General features: G+C 37.6%; 1 protein-coding gene across 6 annotated transcripts in view; it reads right to left on the bottom strand.

The window, feature by feature from the left end:
- ehbp1 (EH domain binding protein 1) overlaps positions 1–25,879 on the bottom strand; it is a 114,611-nt gene that overhangs the window by 79,614 nt on the left and 9,118 nt on the right. For all 6 annotated transcript variants that reach the window (XM_056767250.1, XM_056767248.1, XM_056767249.1 and 3 more), the window contains exons 3-7: positions 20,540–20,597; positions 20,207–20,302; positions 18,905–18,958; positions 4,049–4,230; positions 1,126–1,265 (exon numbers count right to left, since the gene is read on the bottom strand). In XM_056767250.1, coding sequence (XP_056623228.1) covers positions 1,126–1,265; positions 4,049–4,230; positions 18,905–18,958; positions 20,207–20,302; positions 20,540–20,597 — 530 coding nt within the window. The remainder of the gene's footprint in view (positions 1–1,125; positions 1,266–4,048; positions 4,231–18,904; positions 18,959–20,206; positions 20,303–20,539; positions 20,598–25,879) is intronic.

Genomic DNA, 25,879 nt, shown 5'->3' with positions numbered 1-25,879 from the left:
ACATTTTGTGGTCCTACGCCTTTCACAGACAATATATATTTATAAAAATATTATTTGACCACTATACTTCTTGATTGCTTTCAGGATGTAAAGAGATTTCCAACCAGCATGACAAAAAAAATTCTGGACAGGATCATCTATCCTGCCTTTAACATGTTCTATATAGACGGATTCATCATAACAACATAAACAAAGTTACTGCACATGCGCACTTTTGTGACCCCCCCAACTTAACTTCCATTACACATTCATTCACAAACAATAGAGCGCTTGTAGATTATTTCTGATAACAAGCCAAAGAAACCGAGAAGAACCGTTACTTGGCTAAACTTGTCTGTCCAATATTTTGTCTGTTACAACAAAATTCAACAAATCGTTTATTTAATACAATTATTATACAGTAAAATAATAATACAAATTTATATGAACATAAATTAAATTAAATATAAATAGTTATTGAATGTGTGAGTGTGTGTGCCCTGCGATGGGTCGGCACTCCATCCAGGGTGTATCCTGCCTTGATGCCCGATGACTCCTGAGATAGGCGCAGGCTCCCCGTGACCCGAGGTAGTTCGGATAAGCGGTAGAAAATGGAATGGAATAAATAGTTATACTATTAGATACTAGCCAAACACAAACCGGAAGTTAACTGGGGGTCAGGCACTGATCATAGGGTGTTTGTAAACCCTGATAGTGTGAAAGATTGGTTTTATCGACCATTAGATCAGCAAATCTCTAGCTTTAAATATTCGATTTACAACCCACGTACAAAATATAATATATTAGATTAAGGAAAAGAAAAGACATGCTGAAACTGAATGAAAAAAAGAAGTATAGAACAGACCTAGAAACCGAATTAAACAGAACAGAATACAATAAATCCGGTAGAGAAAAAACACTTTTAAAAGCACCTAAACTGTAAACAATGCATTCTTCATTGTACTGCCTTGTACTACACTGTACCATTTGTATTACTAATTTCAAAAGTTGAATCGAATAAAACAAACAGAACCGAAACAAAAATATAAAGTCAGCAATATAAAAGGGGTTTGGTGGTCCTGTGTGTGCACAAAGATTGACCTGCAAAGGGTTTTGCCTTTATGACGTAAATTAAATACATCTCACCTGTGATCTTGGCAGCCTTTTCCTCCTGGTTTACCCTATTCTCCTCATCTTCTTCATTCTCTTCCTCAAAATCATCCAGATTGCCAATATCAGCCTGCTTCATACTCATAAGACTGGCCAGACTCTGCATATCTTCATCACTACAGAGAAGAAAAAAACAAGTCAAGTGGATCACTTTTGATCCTCATTTAATTTAACACATTTTGGGGTGAATTATCTCTTATATGCATCATATCAGCACTAAGCTATGGCCATTTCCCTGGTTTCTCACAAAGGATTGTTTTCCTAGCCAAAATGATATACAGACTGTGAGTACGCAGAAAGTATGGCTTTGCATCTTCACAAGTGAGTCTGTGCTTTTGTTCAAAAAGCGTTTTGTTACAAGGAAGGAGATGGATGGCGGGAAGAAGAAAGAAAGAAAGAAAGAGAGAGGACGTGTAAACAGAATGCCCTTCATGGTCCTGCTCATAAAAAGCAGTGCAATACGGACATGCATTCCAGGCATGGCATTCACAAGCACCACGAGATAACGGCTTCAGGATTAACTCTCTCACTCCCTCCCAATGTCTCTTTCTCTTTCTGTCTATCTCACACTCCTTTATGAATGCGCCTCAGTCTTTCTTTGGCAGGCATGGAGCTTATTTGAACTTATGTAATGGGGTTTATTTGTGTGCTTCTGACATCATTCCCGAAGGTTAAATACGGTTACACTTCCACCCCGTAACCTCTGTCACACACACACGCTGCGAAACAGCCACACAGATACACAAGTATCTCATACAGCACAAGGGTGAAATCACATTCACGCTTTTTGCTTCTTTTATTTACAGACAGACAACGATCGGTAGGTTAAAAAGAGGTTCACATAGGTATTGGGAGCCAAGTAAAGGAGCAATATTACCATTCTCGAGACCAGCGGGTGGAAATATTCTATCTGGCTTCTGTTTACATTGACACGCAAAAGCAACAGCTCACGTCTTTAATGCAGCTACACACCGGGATTTGATTGCTTTTTAATCTACACCACGAGAACAAGAGGTAGGATCTCTGAAATGTGCTCGGCTGCTCTCTTGGTATTTTCTCATCAACAGTGGCCCTACAGAACAAACACAAGATTTAAAGGAATAGTTTGCCTGTATATACGTCAACACTTTCTTGCCAAACAATTACAATTCTAAGTTAAAAGAGGCTGTCTGGCTCTTATAAGGAACACAAACACACACCACAAAAGTACAAAATGTAACTTTTGCAGCCAAACGCTACATATGAACAAACCAAAACCGAAATCAATAGTCAAGTCATAATCTGCAACTCTACAGTAAGTGCATTTCTGTCTTGCGTTTACCTTGTCAAAATTCTAAATGTCAGATTCAATATGGAAGTTCTTTTGTCAACAATTCAACGGTCTTAACTAAATATTCAAAATTAACTGTATTCCTTTAATTATATAATACATTAGACTATGCACGACCGCTTCCGCATTTTGTCTCAGTCTGCTCAGTAACATCCGGTGCATGTAGCGTTCATAGGGAACAATGACTATTTCGGTCAAGATGCACCTAGGATTACGGTCAACGACGTGAATCAAATAGCCCAAACACTACATTATACATTATACATCGACAACCAAGCAGGAGAAGCTCTTTTGGCTATTGAAGTAAACTTTTGCACTTTCTCAAGGTTGGATAACAGAGATGACAACAATGCTCAGCCGTAGTACTGTACGTTCTCAGAAATTTGAATGTTTTTTTAGTAAACATATCCTCATCCCTTGGTGACAAAATACCTCAGCGCTATGAGAGCGGAAGTGGGTCAGCCCACTTTTTGATGGGACGTACATCATCACCCTGTGTGCATATATTGACAACATTTTTATATTTGTGTGAATGATTCTTTTAAAGAGAAATTAAATATATGAATACAACATTCCCTCAAACCACATTTTTGTTTATTTCTAAATAAATTGGTTTCAAACTCCAAATTTGTCAAGAAATATAACTACCGACCAAAATTCTAAGCCCCAAGTCCCACGCTGAGCTGAACATTCTGTAGAGAAAAAAAGAACCTCACAGGTGGATTATAAAGACAGGATGAAATCACAGAGGAAGAGAAAGAGAGGGATGATGAGGGAGAGATCCAAAGGAAGAATGTTAGGAATGTTGCTAACTCCCCATGTCACTGAAGCAAAAGAAATGAGTAAGAGATGGAAAAGAAATGCATGAAAATATGAAAAGAGAATGACCATTTTCTTTTCATGGATTTCGGGAAAGTTCACCAAAAAAAATTGAAACCCTTGTGTCATTTAAAACTTGCACTGTGAAAGTTTTTGCTGTGGTTATGCAGCTAGTTGCCAGAAACTTACTGTATATTTGTATTTATCTAATTTATTGACAACAGTTTGTTCAAAGATAAATGAACATTAAACATTAACATGTCTTTATCTTTACAGAAAAAAACTACAAAATAAAAGCCTCATGCAAAGCATTCTCGAAACCTCGTCATCCTTTTTCTGTTCTTCTTTCTAATTTTGGTTCCCAAAATGCTTTGCATGAGGCTGTTATTGTATAGTATTTTTTTTTGCAAAGATAAAGAGTTGTTAATGTTTAATATTCATCAATCTTTAAACAAACTGTTGTCAGTAAATTACATAAATGTAAATCTACAGTAAGTAACTGGCAAACTGCTACAAGTAATACTGTAATTTCTACAGAAATTATTTACAGTGTGTATTACCACCTTGGTAAATATATATTTTGAAGACCAAACCAAACAACATGGCCCCCCATTGACTTCCATTGTATAGATACAAAACATCTTTTCTGCAATAAACAGGTTTCAAACTACATGAGGGTATAAAATAACAACACATTTTTAGGGGGTGAACTATGTCTTTATGGGTCAGGGGTAACTGATTGGCCCTTACGTGGCTTTTCCTTCTCTCAGAAAAATGCACGACAGAGAGAACTGCAGCGTTGCCGAAACGACTTTCTTGGACAGCGGCTTGAACTTAAGCTTGACGTCCGTCTGAGTGGGCATGGCACTGGCATACTGCTTCATGTTAATGCAGCTGGTAGCCAGCGCTTTCCGACGTCCCGATGGAGACTCCTGAAATGACATGAGAGAAAACACATTGTATTCTATAATACCATGATACAAACAACGAAGATAAACTTACATAATACGGGTTACTGACATAATATGGTTTAATTGCTCTAAAAGCTGTGTAAACCACATTATAAATAACACGAGAGGATTTGAAACTGACAAAAAAGCATGTAAGATGAATGAAATGTGCTAATCCTCACACCTACTGATAAAACCACCTGTTTTAACACGTACAGCGCCCACACACAAAAACCACGTGCACACATCTGGGAAAACCAGATGCTGGAGCGTGTGTATACAAGTTTAGATTGTCGGTCTGGATTGATTATGAACTCTTGATGTGAGGTGGAATTCTGTCCTAACCAGAATGCTTGGAAAAATCAATACAGAGTAAGATTAGATAAAGCTTTATTTCACAATTTTTACCATTTTTTCACCAAGAAATAATTTATATCAGAACTTGTAGTTTTAGCTTTTAGCTCCAAAATTGAAATAAACTCAATATTGGTTTATCACCTCTTTCACCACTAAATCAGACAGGCCGTCATAATAGCCAATGGCGCCCCCTGTAGGTCAAAGAGCAACTAGTCTGAAGAGAGTAGAAAGGATCCTCTTGCTACATGATTTCATCAGATTTGTTGTGCAGAATTATCCTCCCAAAACATGAGCACAGTAAACAGACAGAAATAAGGGACCAGCCTCTCTGTAGCCTCTCTCCCCTCTCAAATGAATAAAATGTATATAACATACTCAACTGGCCTCTTAAAAAGCATGCATTCACACCTCATTCTGTGTGATAGAAACCATGAACAGATCTCCAGATAGAAATCTCGCTTACAGGCGTGCGCGTACATGTGTGTGTGTGTGTGTGTGTGTGTGTGTGTGTGTGCACGCATGTGTGTTTGCATGTATCAGTGGTCCAGTAGGTAAAGAGAGGCCCTTATCAGAGCAGTCTCAGGAAGATTGAGACCCAGAGAGCTGAAGAGTGACTCTATTTTCGTCTCAGATATGCCTCGATACAGCTCCACACACATAAAAATGCGCACACACACCAACCCTGACGCCTTATTCTGCTGAAGGTGATTTATCTGATCAGCTGACCGCCTCCGGACGACGGCATCAGAGAACGCAGCACAAGGCGACGACTAAAACGCAGACAGAGATGTTAAAAGCCAGAGCTGATGAAAACAACAGCGCTGCCTGATCCTGTCAATCTCGCAACCAGACAAATTACCCACAATCCCCCACACTCCAGCTGGGACAGGAGATGGTCCTCCAAGACTTCTTCAGTAAATGAAAACGATAAAAGGGAGGAAAAACGGCATCTAAGATTCAAAACGGCTGGAAGACGAAACCACTTGACATTTGTGTTGACATTTGAGACCCTGTTGAATCGGTCGGAAATACAGCATGTCATCCCTGAAGAATCCAGCGCTCCAAAGCGCGTCTTATCGCCGAGATTAAGCACTGGCATTATACCGAACTAATAGTGCATGTAGGTCCTTTATGAATGAATTTCAAAATGCATCAAACACTTAAGAAGGATTTAGTCCTTCTCTGAAAAAAATACTTAAGAATATGCAAATACGCAGGAAAGAATTAGGTTTAACAGATTTGACGAGTGCAAACAATGAGAGTGTTCTTTTCCCTGGCTGCCGGTGTCAATCAGAGCCCGAGATTACCGTCCAGGGTTATGACAATGTGTAAAATGAAAAGAGACAATAAGACACTTTTAATTTATCACAGGGATATGACTATCAATACGCAGCTATTGTACCCATGGAATCACTAAATACCTGGCTGAAAGGAGGGTTTAGGGTGTCAGGGTGGCAGCATGCTGCCCCCTGCTGGTCCCTGAAGGGAGTGTTACACTTCACCCATAGGACGCATTCCTTTAAGGAACAGTTCACCTTCACCGTGTTTCAAATCTATATGAATGTCTTTGTTCTGATGAACAAAGAGAAAGATATTTGGAAGAATGCTTGTAACCAAACAGTTCTTGGCCACCATTGACTACCATAGTAGGAAAAAATTATTTGTAAATGTGTTTGTTCTGTTGCACACACAATTGTTTTTTGAAGAATGAAGGACAGCAAACTTTTGACCACCATTGTTATTTTTCCTACTATTGTACTATGGTAGTCAATGGTGGCCAAAAACTGTTTGGTTAAAAGCATTATTCCAAATATCTTTCTCTGTGTTCATCAGAACAAAGAAATGTATACAGATTTGGAACAACTGGAGGGTGAGTACATTTTTATTTTATGGTGAACTGTCCCTTAAAGCCTTCCATAATACACATGTATAAACAGACACACTCTTTAACTGAAAGGTCACAGTTACTATATAAAATGATGAAAACAGGAAACTAGAGATAAACACATGTCATTGCAATTCAAAACTGATCGTCTATTGGAAATCTATACAGACAGAGCTATTAAATTAAATTGATACATACAACACTACTCACTACAAAAGACATCCTACAGCTAAAGCAATAAATAATAATTACAGACTACGCTTTTCCTGTTTGCGTTTGACACTGTTCTGGACAGCTTCCACAGGGCCGTGAAAGAGGCATGTTTGGGTTGTCCACAGATTTTCGATGTATCACACAGACGTGTTTGTTTGTGACCTTTGCTTGAATGTTTGCTTTGTTAACATGTTGATGATCTAACACAGTGACAGGAAGCAAGCCAGACCCTACGTTTCAATTGAGGAAAGTTTATTCAATATTTCCCATCGTGTGTGTGTGTGACACCACCAAAACCCTGCAGGCTATCACACCTAAAGTGAACCTCAAACTTCCTTTGACTGACATTTTCTGGAAGTCAGAAGAAAAGAGGGGTGTGACTGGGAGCTTCATGTACTAGGGTGTGTATGTATGTGGTGTCTTCAGGCGGGTGGCGGTCCCAGCTGTCCCAGTATTGATCCACAGCTGGTGCCAATATGGGGGGTGGGGGTCAGAGCGGTGGGGTTTCCTTTCGAACACACACACAAAATAGAGGAAACGGATGAAAAGAAAGGAAGATGCTGGTAGAAGTAACTCTTATGATGATTTTTTGGGACTTATCAAGGGCTTCTACTATGGAGCAAGAGATATGAAGAGAACAGAAATATAGCTTTGTTATAAAAGATGCGTCATGATTCTTAAAGGGATAGTTCAGCAAAAAGTGAAAATCCTGTCATCATTTACTCAGTCTCAAGTTGTTTTAAATATGTGTACATTTGTATTTTTCCACTTAACACAAAAGAACATATTTAGAAAAATACTTTGTAACCAAACTGTTCTGGGGAACCATTGACTTCTATAGTAATGAACAATACCACTATGGTAATCGATGGTGCCCCAGAGCGGTTTGGCTTCCAACAGTATTCTACTTTTGGGTCACAATTTAAAAAGGTTTTTAAGATAATTAACAGTGAATTAGTTTTGAACATCTGGATTTTGATATAAAAACGTATATGCAAAGAGTACTATTAAAATTCAAAAACTTTTCATTTGAATTTTAATGAACAAATCTAAGGTGAATGCAAATCTTTAAAACAATAAGTATAAGCGACATTTCCCTTGTAAATGAGAAGTATGTATTGTGTTAACTTATAGGGGCAGGTCACACAAAAATTTAAATTCTGTCATCATTTACTCACCCTCACCCTGTTCTGATGAACACAGAATTGCTAACATCCTTCTAAATATGTTTCTCTAAGTTATGGGACATCATCCACTACCATAGTAGGAAAAGAATATTGTATTTTTTGGTTCTGTCAAACACAAAATTAGATATTTTGAAGAATTAAGAAAACAAGCAGTTCTGGGGCACCTTCGACTACCATTTATTTTTTCCTGCTATAGTAGTCAATGATGTCCCTGAATTGAAAATGACTAACATTCTTCAAATATCTTTCTCTGTGTTCATCAGAACAAAGTAAACTAAACAGGTATAAAATAATATAATGGTGAGCAAATGATGATAGAATTTTCATTTTTGAGTGAACTATCCCTTTAACGTAATACTATTAAGGGTGTTTTGTCAAAGAAATGAGCCACAGCAGGCTTTTCTGTCAATAAAACCCGGTTGCGTGTTTCTTCATGAAAGCAGAGCCGACTATAAATATATAAAAGAACAAAGACGGAAAGGAAGGATGACACATTTTCAGTTGGCATCACCAAGGGGCTATTTCTGTCTGTCATCACGCTCTTCTGTTGTGATTCAAATGTGATTTCCCCAACTGTCAATGAGTGGCTCTCACACATACGCAGATTATGGGTAGTGTCATTATTTGCAGGAATTGTGTTATTGAGGGTAGGGCCGGTGGCTGGGGGATTGCCATTGTTCCAGCTCAACATAAAAGACGAGCAAAGCCAACAGACCAAGACTTATGGAAATCAAAAATAATACCAGCCACCAAAATAATAAGAGCGCAAAACAATAACAGGCCTGTTATAAAAGAGGAAAAGAGACGATGCCAGCTTAATACCTTCAGAGAGAGAGTGAAATCACAAAAAGCTTTGCTCAAATGCTGGCGATGTCGTTTCTGCATCATACCCACGCTGGGATGTTGGGTGTCTATCAACACACAAAACTATGACAATAGACAACAGAAAATAAATCTCTCCACAAAACCCATCGAATCCATGACCTAGTCTGTTTCAGCCTCTTGGATGAAGGACAACCATCCAGATCTCTAACACGGACTCTTAACACAGACGTCAAAAACACAAGACCTGTTAAAACATACTGCAGTTATAAAAGTGAACATTTAAAATGGATAGCCAATAAATACAGCTGCAGAAAAAGACTTAAAATTCTGTTTTTTTTTACAATTTAGAGGTATGTGTTTAGGTAAAATGGTCATTTTGTTTTGTTCTGTGAACTTAAAAAATAAAATATTCTATCTATTTGCATTAATTTGCAGAAAATGAAAACTGGAGAAGCAGGTCAAAACCACAGAAAATATGCTCTGTTTCTTAGGTCTAAGATACTGCAAAAACGAGCTCATATTCACTTTCAAGTAATAAAACAGACATATATCTACATGTATTTAGGAAAAGTTAAAAGTAAACTACTAAAAAGTAGTTTAATGTCTTGTCATGCTGTCAGTCTTTCACATTGCCATTGGATGGCTTGTATGTCAATCCTGAGGTTTGATTTTGTTGAAACTCAACAGACACCGGACTGGCGGCAATATGATAATAATAATGCTGATAATATAAGTCAAAAGTAAAACTAGGGGAACAAGTGAGACTGAGATTAAATCATTTAAAACTCTCTCCAAATAGCTTGTTACACAATTGGAGCCAATATTGTTGTATACACAAAAGCCAAGAACACAGACCTCTAACTAGGCGCATAATAGAGTCATACAAACTCCTCCAAAAAAAAACTAAGGATAATAAGAATATTTTCTTCATCACTTCTGAGTCCATCACTTCTAACCATCTGTCTTTAAAACCCTCTCAATCATCAGCTACAGGCCAAAGAATACACTGTTCCCTAAACCTCCATCACTGCAGCATTCCAACAAACACACACACACACACACATACACGTGTATACACATACACAGACAGCAAAGCATGCACACGCACACACAAACAAACACACACACACACACACACACACACACACACAAACTAGAGAGACAGATTTATTGGATTAACACACAACATCCCATTTTAAAGGTGCCAGCTCATCAGTTTCCACCTCATGCACACACACACAGCTGTAATTATATCTACAGCACTAACCTAAATTACTGTCCGGTGAGCCCATCACAGGTATAAAGCAGACAGTTATCAGTACTGGAGGAAAAATGCTGAGTGTGTGTGTGTGTGTTTGATAGAAGTAACCCAGTCATCATCAGCAGTTCCTGGGCAGCACTCGCACACCTCGGCCTCTAAACTAAGCACTGGGTAAAAATTTTTACAGCAGATAGGAAAATTAATTGTGTGTGTGTGTGTGTGTCATCAGAGAACAGACCAAAAAAACATTGAAAACACTACAACACTACACAAAACAGAACCAAAAGCAGCATTTACGAAAAGGTTGGTGAATTGCTTCTTGCATTCTTATTTGACGTCTCATTGTCAGGCTTATTCTTGCATAATATATGATACCATTGTTGTCAGATTCTTTGCCTGATTTGACAAGCAGTTTAAGAGATTATTTCCTATTCAAATAGACGGAAGTATAGAACTAATAGAAAGAAAACAGCTACCAGGCGTTTTGATCACAAAGAAAAACGGAGACTTTGGTTTTGTTTAACATGCAATATTCAGAAGTCTTTAAGCTCATGGTCTAAATGCACCTCTAGATCAGACACTGGCGAGTGTTCACTTGTCTTGCTGTCATCAGTCAGTTACTATGAAAGTGTAGTCCTGCTGCCTTTAAGGGTTATATCTGCGTTGGCTCTTCAGTTTTAAGCCGTTTAAAACTGACATAATAGGTTTAATCCATCACTCTTTGAGTCTATGGTTTTAAAAGGAGTTACATGACTGCATACTTGTTTGAAGCAAACCATGGCCAAACATAACACCTTTATTTTTTATTTATTTTTCCCAGTAACATGATAAAACCAATGAGAAAAGCTGGTACAGTTGAAATTTATATTATTGACTATTTTACTGAATTTAAATAATTGCTTTGATTTTAACATGGAACCCTGCAAACACAGATGTACTGTTGATATATAAATGATGAGATATTTCAATTATGACTAAACGGGTCATTTTCATGAATCCACTGACACATGATGGCAGTAAATATGTGTATTATTATTATTTATGGTTTTCCTGTGGCTCAGAGGTTGGGGCATGGCGGTAGCAACGCCAATGTCATGGGTTCGATCCCAGGACAATGCACATACTCAGATACAATGTATAGTATAATGCAACGTAAGTCGCTTTGGATAAAAACGTTCTGCCAAATGCATCACAAAAAAGTAAACACAACAAAATCGTAAATCATAAACATGATTGAATGAATGAGCCTTTTCTGTCGAAATAATTTTTATTGTAAAGTGTCCCGATTTGTCACGAGTACATTATGGCCCGGTTTCACAGACACGGCTCACCTTAAGCCAGGACTATGCCTCAGTTGAATTAAGAAATTCGTATCGCTATTACAAAAATGCCTCAGAAGAATACATGACTGGTGTGCATCTTGAGACAAAACAATGGAACTGAAATATTTTAAGACATTTCTGGGCAAGTTATAATCAATTAAGACAGGTAACACATTCATTTTAGTTTGGGACTAGCCTTAAGCCTTGTCTGTGAAACCGGGCATATATGTTGCAATTTAAACTAAATGAAAAGCTTAATTTCTCTTGTCACACTGTGTACATGATTTTTTCCATTCTAATTACCGATACAGGTCTTTTTCCGCATAAAGAAAAATGTTAATTCTGTTAATACATACTTCATTTATGTCTTAAGTATGATTAATAAAAACTTGCTTACAGGCATCATGGATTCACTTTTCTTTATCAAATCACGCTATGGTTACAGTATTGAGAATTTTCAAGGCCTTTTTTGTAAAAGTTAAAAATGTTTTTAAATGAATGCTTTTAAACACGTCATACCTGGTTTTAATGAATTTAAAGGAAATATGTCGATGTGAGTTGATACGAGTGTTTTTTTTTTAATCGGGTTTGACATGCTAAAACCAAGATTTTATGAGAATCACCAAAATCTCACCTATTAAACACTGCTAGACCAATCAAATTAGAGAACTGTAAATCTCTTTTTGTTTTTTAGTTTTGAGATGTCCGTACATGATACTGAATGGGAACAGTATGTCTTAAGTCACTGAATAAGTGTTTCTGAAGGTGAATTGAAGTGCGATCTTCCCACAGGTCTTATTCCCTTTATCATGTCTTTCCTCCTTTTTCCTCAACAAAACTAGCAGAGTAAAACCAAACAAAAACAGAGAGATGAAGTCATGCTAGCTAAAGATAAATAAAAACAAAGGGATTAGAGCTGTGTGTGTGCACGTGTCCTGTTAACGACACCAGACGGCTTTCAACTGGATTGAGCGAAATACTCAACGGCTAGAAGTCAAAACAGATGTAAAGAACAATCAATTCCTTTTTTATAAATAAGATAAATATATATATATTTTTTTTCATTGCTGTATTGATGGTTTGATAATACTGCAAGCAAAAAGAAAACATGGAAATGAATAGATTAAATAATAATAAAAAATGTGTGTACAGTTAGACAAAGGGAGGGAGGGAAGACACACACACACCTGGGTCAAGCTTGTGGATAAATATTTGGCTTTGAGGAATTTTTTAAACCGTCTCCATCAGCAGGCACCATCTTAAGAAGAAACCGAAAAATAAATACGGCAGAGATGTGGGGACCGAGATAGAAGCAGGGATGGAGGGAAAGAGCAGATAAAAAGAACTAAGTGATGCTTGTCAGCTAAAGAAAGAATGCAAAGATATTTGACTACATTTACAAATTCGAGCCAATAAAATATTACAAAGACTTGCAGGCCTGGAAATCACAATTTATTATTTACAGGTTTTCAATGACAGTGGAAACATGTAGCATAGGGGTATTCAACTAAATTTGCTCTCCTTACCAGGCGAGGTACGGACAATTCAATAACTAAAAACGTGAATTGATGGTTTTGGCAGGCTAAAGAAATTAGCATAGAAAACATTTTTATTGAACAATATATATTTTATTCTCTCATATGGATAAACATGTCTTTTCATATCTATAAGACGACATAATTAATCCTTCACAAAATAAATATTTTAATGCTGATCTGTAATGTCCTGTAAATTGCTTTGGTATAAAATATTTAAGATCAATCAGTAACAATGTCTGATAACAAAATAATGAAGGAAACAAATGCCTTGTGCAAAATGCCTTAATCTTTAAACCTGTACCGAATATACATTCATTTCAACATTAACAACTTTAAAGGAAAAACTAAAGTGTTCTTTTTTGCTGAACTTAGATTAACAAATAGCAGAATCAAGTTGTGTCACTGTACATCCTCTGCTAACATTTCAGTTCCTCTTGTGGCAGTTGCAGGCTTGCAGGTGAATCTTTAAGTTCATGTCTTTCTTTTCCATCTTAAAGAGTTTCACACATATACTCTTTTACTATTTCCACATTAGTAAAGAGCTTATTTTTTCCTAAGATCCACTGTATTCTTAGTGAATATTCATATGTTCGTTGTTGGGCGAGAAGTGAGTGAGGGAGGACCCGTGTAGATCGCTCATAATGGGCTTTGAGCTAAATTACTTTCCGTGCCCTTACCTCGGACTGCTGCGGGTAAGCTTCTTCAAAGTGTCTATCTGTCTAGTTTCACTGTTTAAGGTTTCCACTTTTGACAACCGCAACAGACTCCGAGCAAATGGCCTTATACACGCCGATGCAGGTAGAATAAATGCGTATCTCTCGACACACAAAAAACAGGCTTTTCAGGGTAAACTTTTCTAACTTTTGAAAATAACATTGTTTTTCAATCACTGACAATTACATTTGTCAGATGTCGCCACTCTCGGTACTCTTCACTGTACGATGTCTGAACTAAGCAACAGTCTGCATAGTAGTTAACTGTCCGTGCCGTGGCGCCGTAGGACCCAAACTGCTCTACTGAGCCACTTGGCGACCCCTATAGCGAGTGCACGCCACATCTGATATTACAGCTCTACGCCAGAACAAAAGCAATAAGGATATGCAGCGGGGGACACACACACAGAGCCCTAAGTGAGCTACAGCTCTCTGTGCAGCACTATGACCTTAGAACCAAAAGCTCGGAAACATCTTAAGCAACAGCAGAGACGGTTTAATGTTTGTGTCTTTATTCCTGCTTCCACCACACAGTGAAAGATCAAAAGTGTTTGTGTTATGGCTGTCTTAACTGTGTGTGTGAGGTGGGCTTAGAGATGACTGTGACCTTGTCTTGCATCTGTACCGTGTCAAGATCTTTGTTAATCTGCGAGTCAAAAGCACACGAAAAGTAGGTATGAGCTCTGTGAGAAAGACAGTATGATCCAAAAGTATTTTATAATATTTATAGGCAAAATATGTTTGTATTGTTAACTGGACACTTGAACTATTTTTAGACAATATTTTTGAATATTTATTTGAGGAAACAAGTCTTTTTTTTTTTTTTACTCTAGTGACAGCACTTGAGCTGGCACGGACAAAAATGGAATATTGTGACAAAGAAATTGTGCAGAAATGTTTAGTATTTTATGTTGTCCTTTACAATTATTCATTACATTTGACATGTATTCCTTTAGCAGATGCTATTTAAAGCGACATCATTTAAAATTGTCAAATTTGTTAATTATCACTTTTACATTGGATTTCCAATCCAAGTTGGTCTCAGACTTTTGGAGCACTGTATGTTCTGAGAACCATAAACTGTTTAATATTCACCTCTAATAAACCTCCTTTGAACCAATTCATCCGTACTTTGTATACATAATAAGTTATTAATAACACACACAATATCTCGGAATATCTCGGAATAATGCTTTAGGTTGGTTCTATTGCATAAACACATGTTTCACTCCGGACCAAAAACAGAGGATTTTCTACAAAACTCCAAAAGACTGTTGGAAAGCATTGAGTCGCTAATTTCAACTGAAATGATTTTTAGCTGAAAATACAACAGACCAAATGAAAATGTTGGGCTAAACACAGCATATTCCGTCTTTGGCTAAAAGCAAAAACAGGCCAAAAACCTTCTAGATATTAGAAAATGCGACACAACACATTAAATGATGCCATTTAAGGAGGATATAATATTAATCAAGCTATTATGTGGAAAATACCTTGACTGAAAAAAATCTGGATATTTAGCTGTGTCCAGATCTTTAACTTTCATCACTACTGTTCACTACACCGCCATTTAAAGTGATTTTACGAGTTTCGAAATAGTAACCAAAAAAATTACATATAACCATTGGTTACAATCTCTGTCTATTGCATGATTTGACCCAAGGTAAAATCCAACTCAATCACAAATTAATACCCCAGACCATCTTTTTAACACACTAGAACACACACTCACTCAAGAAAAAATTCATTAAAATGCTTCACAAAGAGCAAACGGGTTTATATTTCACCTAAAGTGAAACTTTTGCGCTTCTAAGACGCCGTTTTAACGAAACGAAACAAAGCAATGCAGCAATAAAATTTGAGAGCCGGTTACATTCAGTTCAGATTAATCCCTGGAGAGACACACATAAACTTTTCTATTTCATTCTCCACACCAGCTTTGCTCAGCATGCCTGGCTGGGTGGCTGAATTATTCTGTGTGGTCTCCAGAGAAGCGTGGGACCAGGGGCAGCCTGTAGACCAGTAGGCCACGTAATGTGCTCCCGACGCAGGCACAGGGCCGCGGCGAGGGCCCCTGGGCAGAGGAGAAGTGAGGTGGAAATGACTTTAAATGTTTTGGACAAAGTCCACAAAAGGCAGCACATCATCAAAAAGAAAAAGAGAGTGAGTGAAAAAGAGAGAGAAAAAGGTGATGGAATTTGACAATCAAATTCCTCGAGCATTTGATCCCTGAAGCTTAAATTTAAAAAGAAAATAAAAAGCAAACATGAGTATGCGAAAAATTTAAGATAATTTAAAGCTTGAATAAAATTACCCAAAGGAGAGTCACACCCGTTTACTTTTGTGAATCTAGACACAACTTATTTCTGCATTCAGTCACATGCTGCCCTCTAGTGGCTGGAGGAGTACATGCACACAGGCATTTGGTCTGGTTTATTTACCCCAAACTAAAAAAATTCTTTATTTATTTGTACCAATTAAAACAAACAAAATTAATTTAAGCTCTCTTAAAAGAAAATTATAGAAATATTTCATATTTCCTTTTATGAATGACATAAGACAATAATGACATTATATATATTTTTGGATAAACTATTCCTTAATTGTGTGCTAAAAAGTAGACAGATTACAGCTCACAGTAAAACTATACTGAGTGTCACTAATCTGAATAAATCCAGAAACACAATTGACAAACACAAAATACTCGATTACAAATAAAGGCTGAAAACGACTGAAAAGATTGACTTTTCTCTCTCTCTCACATACACAGAGAAATGTGGTGCCAAATAGGGCAGCTGAGAGAACTTTGATGTGGGCCTTTCATGGAATGCTCTTCTCTCCTGCCTTTATACACTTTTTCTCCCTCTCTCAATCTTTCTCACAGCAGGCAGGAGGCACATGGCAGAGGGAACCAGCGTGCATTGTTAATTATTGACCAAAATGTTTGTTGACAAAAAATTGCTTTATGGAGTCAACAGTTGAAATGAAATGGATGCATGACATGAAGTAAAGTCAAAATTTTTATTAAGCTCAACCGTGGTAAACTGAATGGCTTTGTTAATCATCTCAATCTCTTTCTATTCTACTCAACTGCAATATGTACAACATAAATATAACATGGATGTTATGTTTAACAGCCAAGGAATTGAATTGCACATGTAAAAATATTATTCCCCAAGTTTAGTGTGTGTGTGCGCGCCTCTCATTGGTGGTATCAAATGGCATGTCTTTGATCAGTCTGTTATTAGTGTGTACAGACAAGAGGAATTCAACTCCCAAGTTTTCTGTTCTCACAAACCTCTGCTCTGTCCATCCTTTTGTGTACATTGAAACCAAATAAAGACACACACACACGCACACACACATCTAGTAGCTGTATAGAGAGAATCAGTCACAATGGTATTAACACTATGATTTTGATATTTACTATAAACCTAGCTGTACCCATAACCCATATTATTATTACATTTAAAACAAACCATGAATTGTCTGAATTAATGGCAAGGACCACCATACAGTTGGAATGAAACGGAAGTAACAATTTAATTCTTTTCCATATCGTGACGTATATCAGAGTGAAATGAAAGAAAATGTAGGACGGGACTTGATTTCCCACATCGAGAACTGATTGGATTGTGTGAAGATGGGCTTTGCTTACAAAATGGAGGCTCATTTGAATGCGAGTTTGCAGTCAATCGTAATGTGATAACGTAAAGTCGTAATGAGAAGTCGTTTCGAGGGGGAGGAGGTCAAAGTTTTTGAATAAAGATTATGAAGGCATACGAAAAAAAATATGAGAGTGCATGGATAAATCACAATATTCCTTTTTTTTGCTGATTTAATGCTGTTTTTAATGCGCTCCCAAGCCCATCCTGTAAATAGAGCCTCTTCTTTCACACACAACTGGATTTTATTTAATATGACCGAAACGAATGTGTGCTCTCTGAGTGCTTATCACTCTGTTCCTAAGGAGCAAAACATGGACGAGAGCTTGCCAGCAAAGAAAGACATATAGACATTAGAGCAGTGAGTTGACTTTTGTGCGTGTGCTTATGTTTGCCAAGCAGTCAAATGGAGAGGAAGAGACCTGTCTGGAGCAGTGCCCATGCCTGGTGTGAATCCAAACAACTCTCTTTAGAGACACACAGATGCCATACTCAAAAGGGAATACTAGATACCAGTTAACAAGTAAATACTGTACAGAAAATACAAGTCACCATTCAAATAGTAGTATGCTACTGTATATAACCTCACTACAATCCTATTCATTATTGAATATAACAACATACATTAAAAAAATACACACAAATATACATATATATATATATACATATATATATATACATATATATACACAGATATACTTTTGTTGTGCTGCAGCTGTGAAGGAAAACACCACCAGCCTATAGAAACTACATGATGCGTTTTGATGTCTGCAGATCTCTTATCATAGCCAATATAAGAGCAAAGACAAAGGCTGGGTTTCCCGAAACCTTCTTAAAGCTTCGTCATTCTTAAGTTATACCTTAAGAGTGGTAGTGATATATTATTAAGAACGACGTAGTGATACGACGGTTTCGGGAAACCCAGCCAAAATCATTCATTAAAGTGTTTTGCTCAACATATGCACCCAAGTTTTCTCTCTCTAACCATCAGTTATTGGACCCCATTGACTACAATAGTAGAACAAAAATAATTTTTGTTCTGCAGAACCCAAAAGAAAATATTTGGAAGAATGTAGGAAAACAGTTCTGGGGCACTATTGCCTACCATTGGCATTTTTCCTGCTATGGTAGTCAATAGTGGCCAATACTGTTTGGTTACCAGCATTCGACCAAATATCTTTCTCTGTGTTCAACCAAACAAAGAAATTTATAAAGATTTGGAACAACTGAAGAGTGAGTAATTCATGACAGAATTGTCATTTTGGGGTTGTTTCTGTGTTCTGTGTTTTAAAAGATTAGTGCTTGCATGTTTGAATACAAAATCTAAGCTGAGAGATTTTAATCAAAGCATAAAAAATTGCATCCCATAAAAAACCTTCAGAGTATCCTTATCAGTAGTCAAGAACACCCTTTTTTAATAGGTTTATAGAGAGGCATGACCAAAAAAAATGTAACCACTCCATAAGTCAATCATTAATATAAAGTGTAAATAGTCTTATAACAGATCAATCTCTACACCACATACATGTTAATGATAAACCAAATATATATATTTTCTCCGATGGAGCGTAGCAGTGTCAAGAATCCATGAGGCACAATGCCAGTGTAATAAGTCTATGTGACCACTAGGTGTCAGCCTGCACATATCAAATCTCACAAGAACGGTAACGTCATTATAAATGGCACTCACATTCTCAATGACAAAGGTCCACTCCTTGTCTTCAAACTCCTCTGCGTGGGGATCCTGGAAATCAGAATGCAGGAATGGATCAGAAACTATGCACAAAATGTAAGATAAAGATTCACATGACATGTCTCTCACATCACAGTTTCCTTCTCACATAGTAAATTATTATTAAGTCATGTCAATGTTAATCCATTCCATTCAATTGTTTATTTGGAACAGAGTCATTTAATAAGCAATGATGTATATCGGTTCATTATTGTCAAATAAACCTGTTCAAAAACCACTCGGATTTATTTTGTAATATGACCGTCTGACTGTACATTACACCCTGACAAAGGTTTACCTGACCTGATCTTCCAGAACTTTTAACAATCAGGTGACTGTATGGCTGGCAGCACAAAATAAAACATTCATGAACTCACAAACTCCAAAATGACCAACAGCAATGAACTGTGGGAGATGTAGTTTAACATTACCCTGATTATTGTGTTGTGGTTTGGCGAGCACCAGGCGGACAAGCACTTTGTGTGTCTGTTTGCAATACTGAACTTTGTAAACACAACGTGGAGACTGTAAGAGGATATTTAATACTAGGTCAGTCTGTCAGCACGAGCTCATAATGTGTGTGTGGTGTTTTTAAGTCTGAGCTTTGACCACTATAAGGATAGCAATGCTGATGCAACTGTGGGTGATCCATAGAGCAGTAGATCTATGTAGGGAGTTATAATACAATGTTATAATATAATTACAAATGAATGTCAGGGTTATACAGTGATATAGTGAATTCTTGTCAGTACAAACACTGCCTTCTATCCTTTCTACAGTGTTGACAGTATAAACAACCCACCCAAATGTGTCTCTAATGTGTCACAAATAGTGAAATCTTGCCAGTGATAAATATCCGAAACGGTCAATATTTACTATAGAATAACTGTCAAGTTTCAAAAGTGCATTAAAATACTGTTAGGAAAATCTTCAAACAGCACTGCGTGTGTGTCTCTGTTCCTAATACATCCACTTCCTGTGCAGCAGCACCTGGCTTTGACAATCAGGATGTCACGTCTCAATTTTTCTTGCCAGATATAAAAATGCTGAGTAGGATCTTCCAATGCACTCTTCCTGCATCATTGTCAATTTCTGTTTCACAAACACTTGAGAAATGATGGAATATCAGACTGGAATCAAGACGTCTAGACACCAGCAGTACTGCAGATCCCCACAAATCAGATTCTGGGTAACGGCCAGTAACGTCTAACCTACTTGGCCAATGGATGAGAGAGAGTGTTGTTGTGTGTGCCTGGTTACCTTAAAGAGGGTAACAGTAATCTCAATGTTCTCTGGAACAGGCCACACGACCACTCCTCTGTAAGGGTTCTTGATGCCAGGCTGCCAGCTATGAGACTGGAAAAAAACATCAGAGAATAAATTATGGATTAAAATGAATGCACGAGGTAAGCATAACCATGGAAGTAAATCTTGAACAATTGAACAATTTCTGTTTATTTTAATACATATTAATAAACAAAACTTCAAGTTATCTTTGAATGTTAAAACAAGGAGAAGGTATTTCAATTATTTATACTATTTATACGTTTTATAATGGAATACAAAAAGAGAAGCAAGAAAGATTTTATCCACCTTGGATGATTTCCTTCGGCTCCTGCGTGTCCAGACGACAACTAGCTTGTCCGGTTGCCTAAATAACAAAAGAAAACAAATAACCAATATATCCAAATTAAACGCTACCAAAGCTTTGAAATTCCTCTCTACTGGCACAAATGTAAGCAAGTTTGAATCAGAGGTTTGCCGCAGAAAAAATGAGCAGATAGGAAATGAGAGCGCAAGACAATGACCACCACTGGCAGGAAAATATTGAAGTCAAACTAACACTGAAAACCAAATTCATGCCCATACCACACAGTTCTGCACTAGCAGTAAACACTTTTTTAGGGGGAAGCACACCTGAGCAGGACAAAGAAGAAAACAGGAGGTCAAAAACTTTACTCCTCACGCACAGAGACTCCATGAATACTGAGCTTTAGTTGGATTAGCAGTAAGAGGCTTGAGACCACAATCAGGTCTGTGTTAATGCAAGCAGTGTGTCTGTGCGTACAAGGCGTGGATATAGGGTTGAATATGTTGTTTCAATATATAAAATGATAAGAGAAGTAATCCTATAAAATGATCTAATACCACAACATTTACAAACGTGACAGGGTGATCTAGGCCTGTCTAATAGCTCCCTGTACTGTGTGTGGATTGTTCTAGATTACTACACAAAAAAAGAAGGATTTACCATGGAGAACTAACAAAAACATTTTAACTGGAGAATATGAGTGTACTACAAGAATGTTCCTTCTTTCTTCACCAGCCTCTGCTCCGTTCCACGTTCGCCCAGAGAGAAAACCCGCTCTGAGTTTGCTCTATACTTCAAAACTGCATACATAGTGAAAGTGACAGAGACGCATTATCACTTAGATTTTTTTCCATGTGAAACTAAGTCATGTTTTTTCAAGACAGTCTTAGGACTTCTCATAGAAAAAAGAATTCACAGAGCTGCCCATTGTTTCTCGACATTTTCAGAAGACACACTCTCTCATCCACGGCCTGCAGCATCTAACAATGCATCACGCTGTGTGTGACAGAGCATTTAGGACAATCTGTGTTCAGTCATGAAATGTAGCTCTCATTTCCAAGCTTTACCCCACCATATCTATTATTCCCAACCTTCCCACTGTGTGTGAGTATGGGTCCTCTAGACGAGCTGATATTCTAGGTAGTCCTCTGATCTCATCACTTGTGAATACAGTATTTCATATTGGCATGATGATGTTTCCTCCTATAATACTTCCACAAAACGACTTGACTTTAAAAAAATTCAGCATGGAGCTATTTGTAGCTCACACATACAGTAACTGTTCTATAGATTGTTCCTGTAGCTCAGTGGTTCTCAGACTGGGGGCTGTGATACATTTTGTGCAATCAAACATCACAAAAATAAGAGTACCAACAACAATAGTTAATCTTCCAGCATTGAATAAAATAATGAATGTTTTTACTTTTACATAATCCAATGTTTAAGATCATAAGTCTTTATTTGGGGGGGGGGCTCAAAGCGATACCCTCGACCCTAGACAAAGGCGGCCTAACAATGAAAATGTTTGAGAACCACTGCTGTAGCTCAATCAGTTGATCATTGCTCAAAGGTTGTGGGTTCCATTCCAAGGATACACATTTACCACTGATCAACTAAACATATACAGTATATACCTTGAAAATACTTCTATGATAAAAGTGTCACATGTATGTAAATGCCAAATGTAAAAGTAACAAATTTAATACAGCTATGATTTATGAGCCTGGAAATGCAACGACACCTAACCTTATACTCTACAATCCCTAAAAACAACTATAAATCCTCAACACGAGCATCACATGCTCTGCAAAACATCACAGTTGCTATTGTTTCAATTCTTTCCTGCTGTGATCTCACCAGCATCCGACCAGAAACAGAACCACACCTGTAAGTCATTTCTAGACCTCATGTCTGCATTTCTGAAAGTGCACTCGGATCCATCAAGTCAGTGGTTTCAGCTTAGATCTCAACTTCAGGTTATGAAGCTTTAGCTACATTAACATTTCCTTTATCTGCCTAAGCCATGCAGTCTCTTTTAAAAGGACATCTTAACAACTGTTCTCTGTAATAACCCTGACCTGAAAGCAAAATGAAAGTGAGTGTGATGTTTCTTTTTGCTTCGATTTGCATTACTGGCACTCTGTGTTGTTTAGACACCTGGCAGGTCTTTGCTGATAGAATCCCATCAACATCTGAGGTGTGGGGAATGACGCCAACACAGCTATTGAGGCAGGACTCTCAATCCTTGATCTGGGGTACAGAAACCCATAAGCTGCGGGTGCTTGGCTTTAGCTTGCAACCGTGTTTCAATGTTATATGATAATAAGAGCTCAACTAGGCCTCAGGTTCCTAGGAAGAAATTTAAAGGTAGAACAAAGAAAAAAGTCTTAAAATAATTTGTTGATTTTGCAAGGAACTTCTCACAGAACAGTGTTGTAGGGTTAAAACTGAGCTGCATGCATTCTGTGTAGCTAGTAAATCTAGATGTAAAACATCTAAAAATAGTACAAAAACATCCCTATAAAGACCAGCGTAAAATGAAATGGGCGTGAGAAAGAAAGCTTCTCACTCATCTTACTCATTTAACAAGCATTTTCTACATCAGTCACTGTAACAGAAAATAAAAGACAGAATAAAAAGAAATGACATTTTTCTAATTATTTAGAATCAAAATTTGTGAGATGGATTGTATCGAAGAGGCAAATTACCCCACATCAATATTTACGCTTCTAATTATAGAACCTGTAGATCGGAGCGGAGCTGAGATAAATAAATGAAGAGATAAGAATGACAAAGTGGGTCATCGTGCAGCAGGAGATGCTATCGGCAGGAAGTGGAGCAGGGCAGAGTCACAAACCAAGTGACAAACCCAGGAGAAAATCCTTCATTGGGTAAGAGAAGCAAAGCTGCCCATAGACAATATACAGTAAGCTAGCGTTCCTAGATTCCACAGTGCCAAGCTAAAATCATGTACTTCTGCATGCCATGAGTGTATATTTGTATTGTATTATATTAGAAATGACTGCACACAGGCCTGCCTACCATCTCATTTAAAGGTCTAGTGTATGAAATTTACCGGCATCTAGAGGTTCACTGCACTCCTTCCCCTCCCTTTCAAAGCACTATGGTTGCTCTCACAGGACTAAGATGACGTCACTTCTTCCCTTCTTTGCCAAATGAGATAACTTATTTACCAAACAGAGCATTTTTTCCATTAAGGGCTACAGTATTATACAATATGGCGAATTCCATGTAAGGGGACCATCGGCGTATGTAGATAGAAATAGCTCATTCTAAGGTAATAAAAACATAACGCTTCATTATGTAAGGTCTTTATACACCTCTGAAGACATAGTTGTGTTTATAATATCGCATTTATAACAATAGATCGTCCTTTTTTCTTAATTTCTGATTCTTAATTATCTTCAAGATTGCTTAACCGATAAAAAACAGCTCTCTGGTTTAACTTGTGAAAGAGTTTCAATTACATTCTTAGTAATGGCTGTGTATTAGATCGCCAAACAGCCCTGTAAACAGACACATGCAAGCACAGTATCCAGATCATTCTGAAGAAATACCACTGCCGAAATACCACTGCAGGCACATACCGCATGACAAAAGCATTTGAGGACTTCTAACTGAATAATCAGTTGTTTATTCTGGCCTTATGATTCTGGCAAGATTAAGTTAACAACATGCTTGATGGTATACAAAGACTTCGAAAAAAACGTCCCGAAAACACTCAAGTCCTAAGAAAAACTGCAGACATTTATTTGGAATGTCCAAAGCAAGCAGGCATTTTGGAGAGAATCTCCATTGTGCCCTGTGACCTTATTGACTCTGTGACTCACTTCAGAGGGAAAGGAAGGGATGAGACGCCACAAGAGGACGACTGGACAGACTGAACCACATCCTGACTCAAAACGGATGGATAAAAAAAATTACAGGAGAAGAATGTCCATCATCTCCAACATCCTTTGGCTATAAACAGCTCCATCAATGAGGAGGAAAAGAAACTCCAAATAATGGTCAACAGAGATGTTGTCAATGAAAGACTATTCCCTATTGAGCGTCTGAATAAAGAAAGAGAGCAGCTAGTGAAAGTCAGTGATATTAAGAAAGAGAGATGTATAGAGAGAGATGGGGTAGACTATTTTTATCCAACTTATCTTTGCAGGGTTTTATAAATTATACATTTTAAAAAACAGAACTAAAACACAGAACATGTGTATGTTTCTAAAGTGATAAATGACATGAATAAACGTTTCTGCATTTGAATCATATAAAATTCATAAGAAATGTAAATTAAGAGGCTTCTCAATGGGGGATGTACCGTGTTGCCAAAAAGCTACACCATAGCATCACGGTTGAAAATATCAAACCTAAATAAATCCAAGAAAACAGCACTTGTTTCTAAACTCTTACATTTGTTCTTCAGCCACTATGAAAAACTGCCGATCTACATGCTGCTGCCCTCCAATAAAAGATCATACAGATAAAGGGAAACAGAGAGATTGCCACCCTTAAAGCGTCATGAAACACCCCTTTTTCAGCTACAGTCTACCTCACTGTCGTTTTGAAAAATGAAACTTATATGGGAGTGAATGCTGTGAGAAGAAGAGTGGGGGAGAGGGCGGGGCACGAGAGAAATTGATCCGATTTCATATCTTATAGCATACGAGTATTTATTTTTAACAAAATGCAAGTATAATTGTTCTAGTTAAAATAGTTACCGCATTTGAAGAGGTGGAAAAGTTCTCAGTTCATGGTACCACATTTCTGAAACAGACTGCCTTCATAAACGAGTCCAAGTCACCTTGTCTCCATTTCTAAAAGCTTTCCCAAATAAAACGAGTTTCTCAAGTTTGCTACTATTCCAGCCTTACTCGCACCCTCGACGAACGGGCTTCAAACAAGAGATCGGTCCAGCATGGGAGACCGTCAGTTTGCAATTGCGTTTGGTTGGAAGTCTTCCCTGTCTGTTTGAGTTCCAAAATGACACATTGAGTTGCACTTGCCCACATGAAGCTCTTCCCCCATATATATAAAACGCATATAGTGGCACGAGGCCTACTGGTCTTGCGAGAACACAATATGGCCTGATGGAGTGCTGGGCATGAAATTGCAACCTTTTTTCATTACTGTACAGAACACGTTAATAACTACACAAAGTATGTGCATGCTATGAGCTATAGTGACCGGCCCGGCCATTCATAGACAACGTGATTTTCCATCCCATGGCACTACTTTAACACATTTTTCTATGTAAATACACACTAGACGGACTGGTTTCAACTTTCGCGCACATTTCTCACGTCAGCAATGCCTCGCGCAGAAGCACA

The sequence above is a fragment of the Triplophysa dalaica genome, chromosome 15 (assembly GCF_015846415.1).
Source record: "Triplophysa dalaica isolate WHDGS20190420 chromosome 15, ASM1584641v1, whole genome shotgun sequence".
Classification (NCBI taxonomy): Eukaryota; Metazoa; Chordata; class Actinopteri; order Cypriniformes; family Nemacheilidae; genus Triplophysa; species Triplophysa dalaica.
This window is presented reverse-complemented; position numbering and strand designations above follow the sequence as displayed.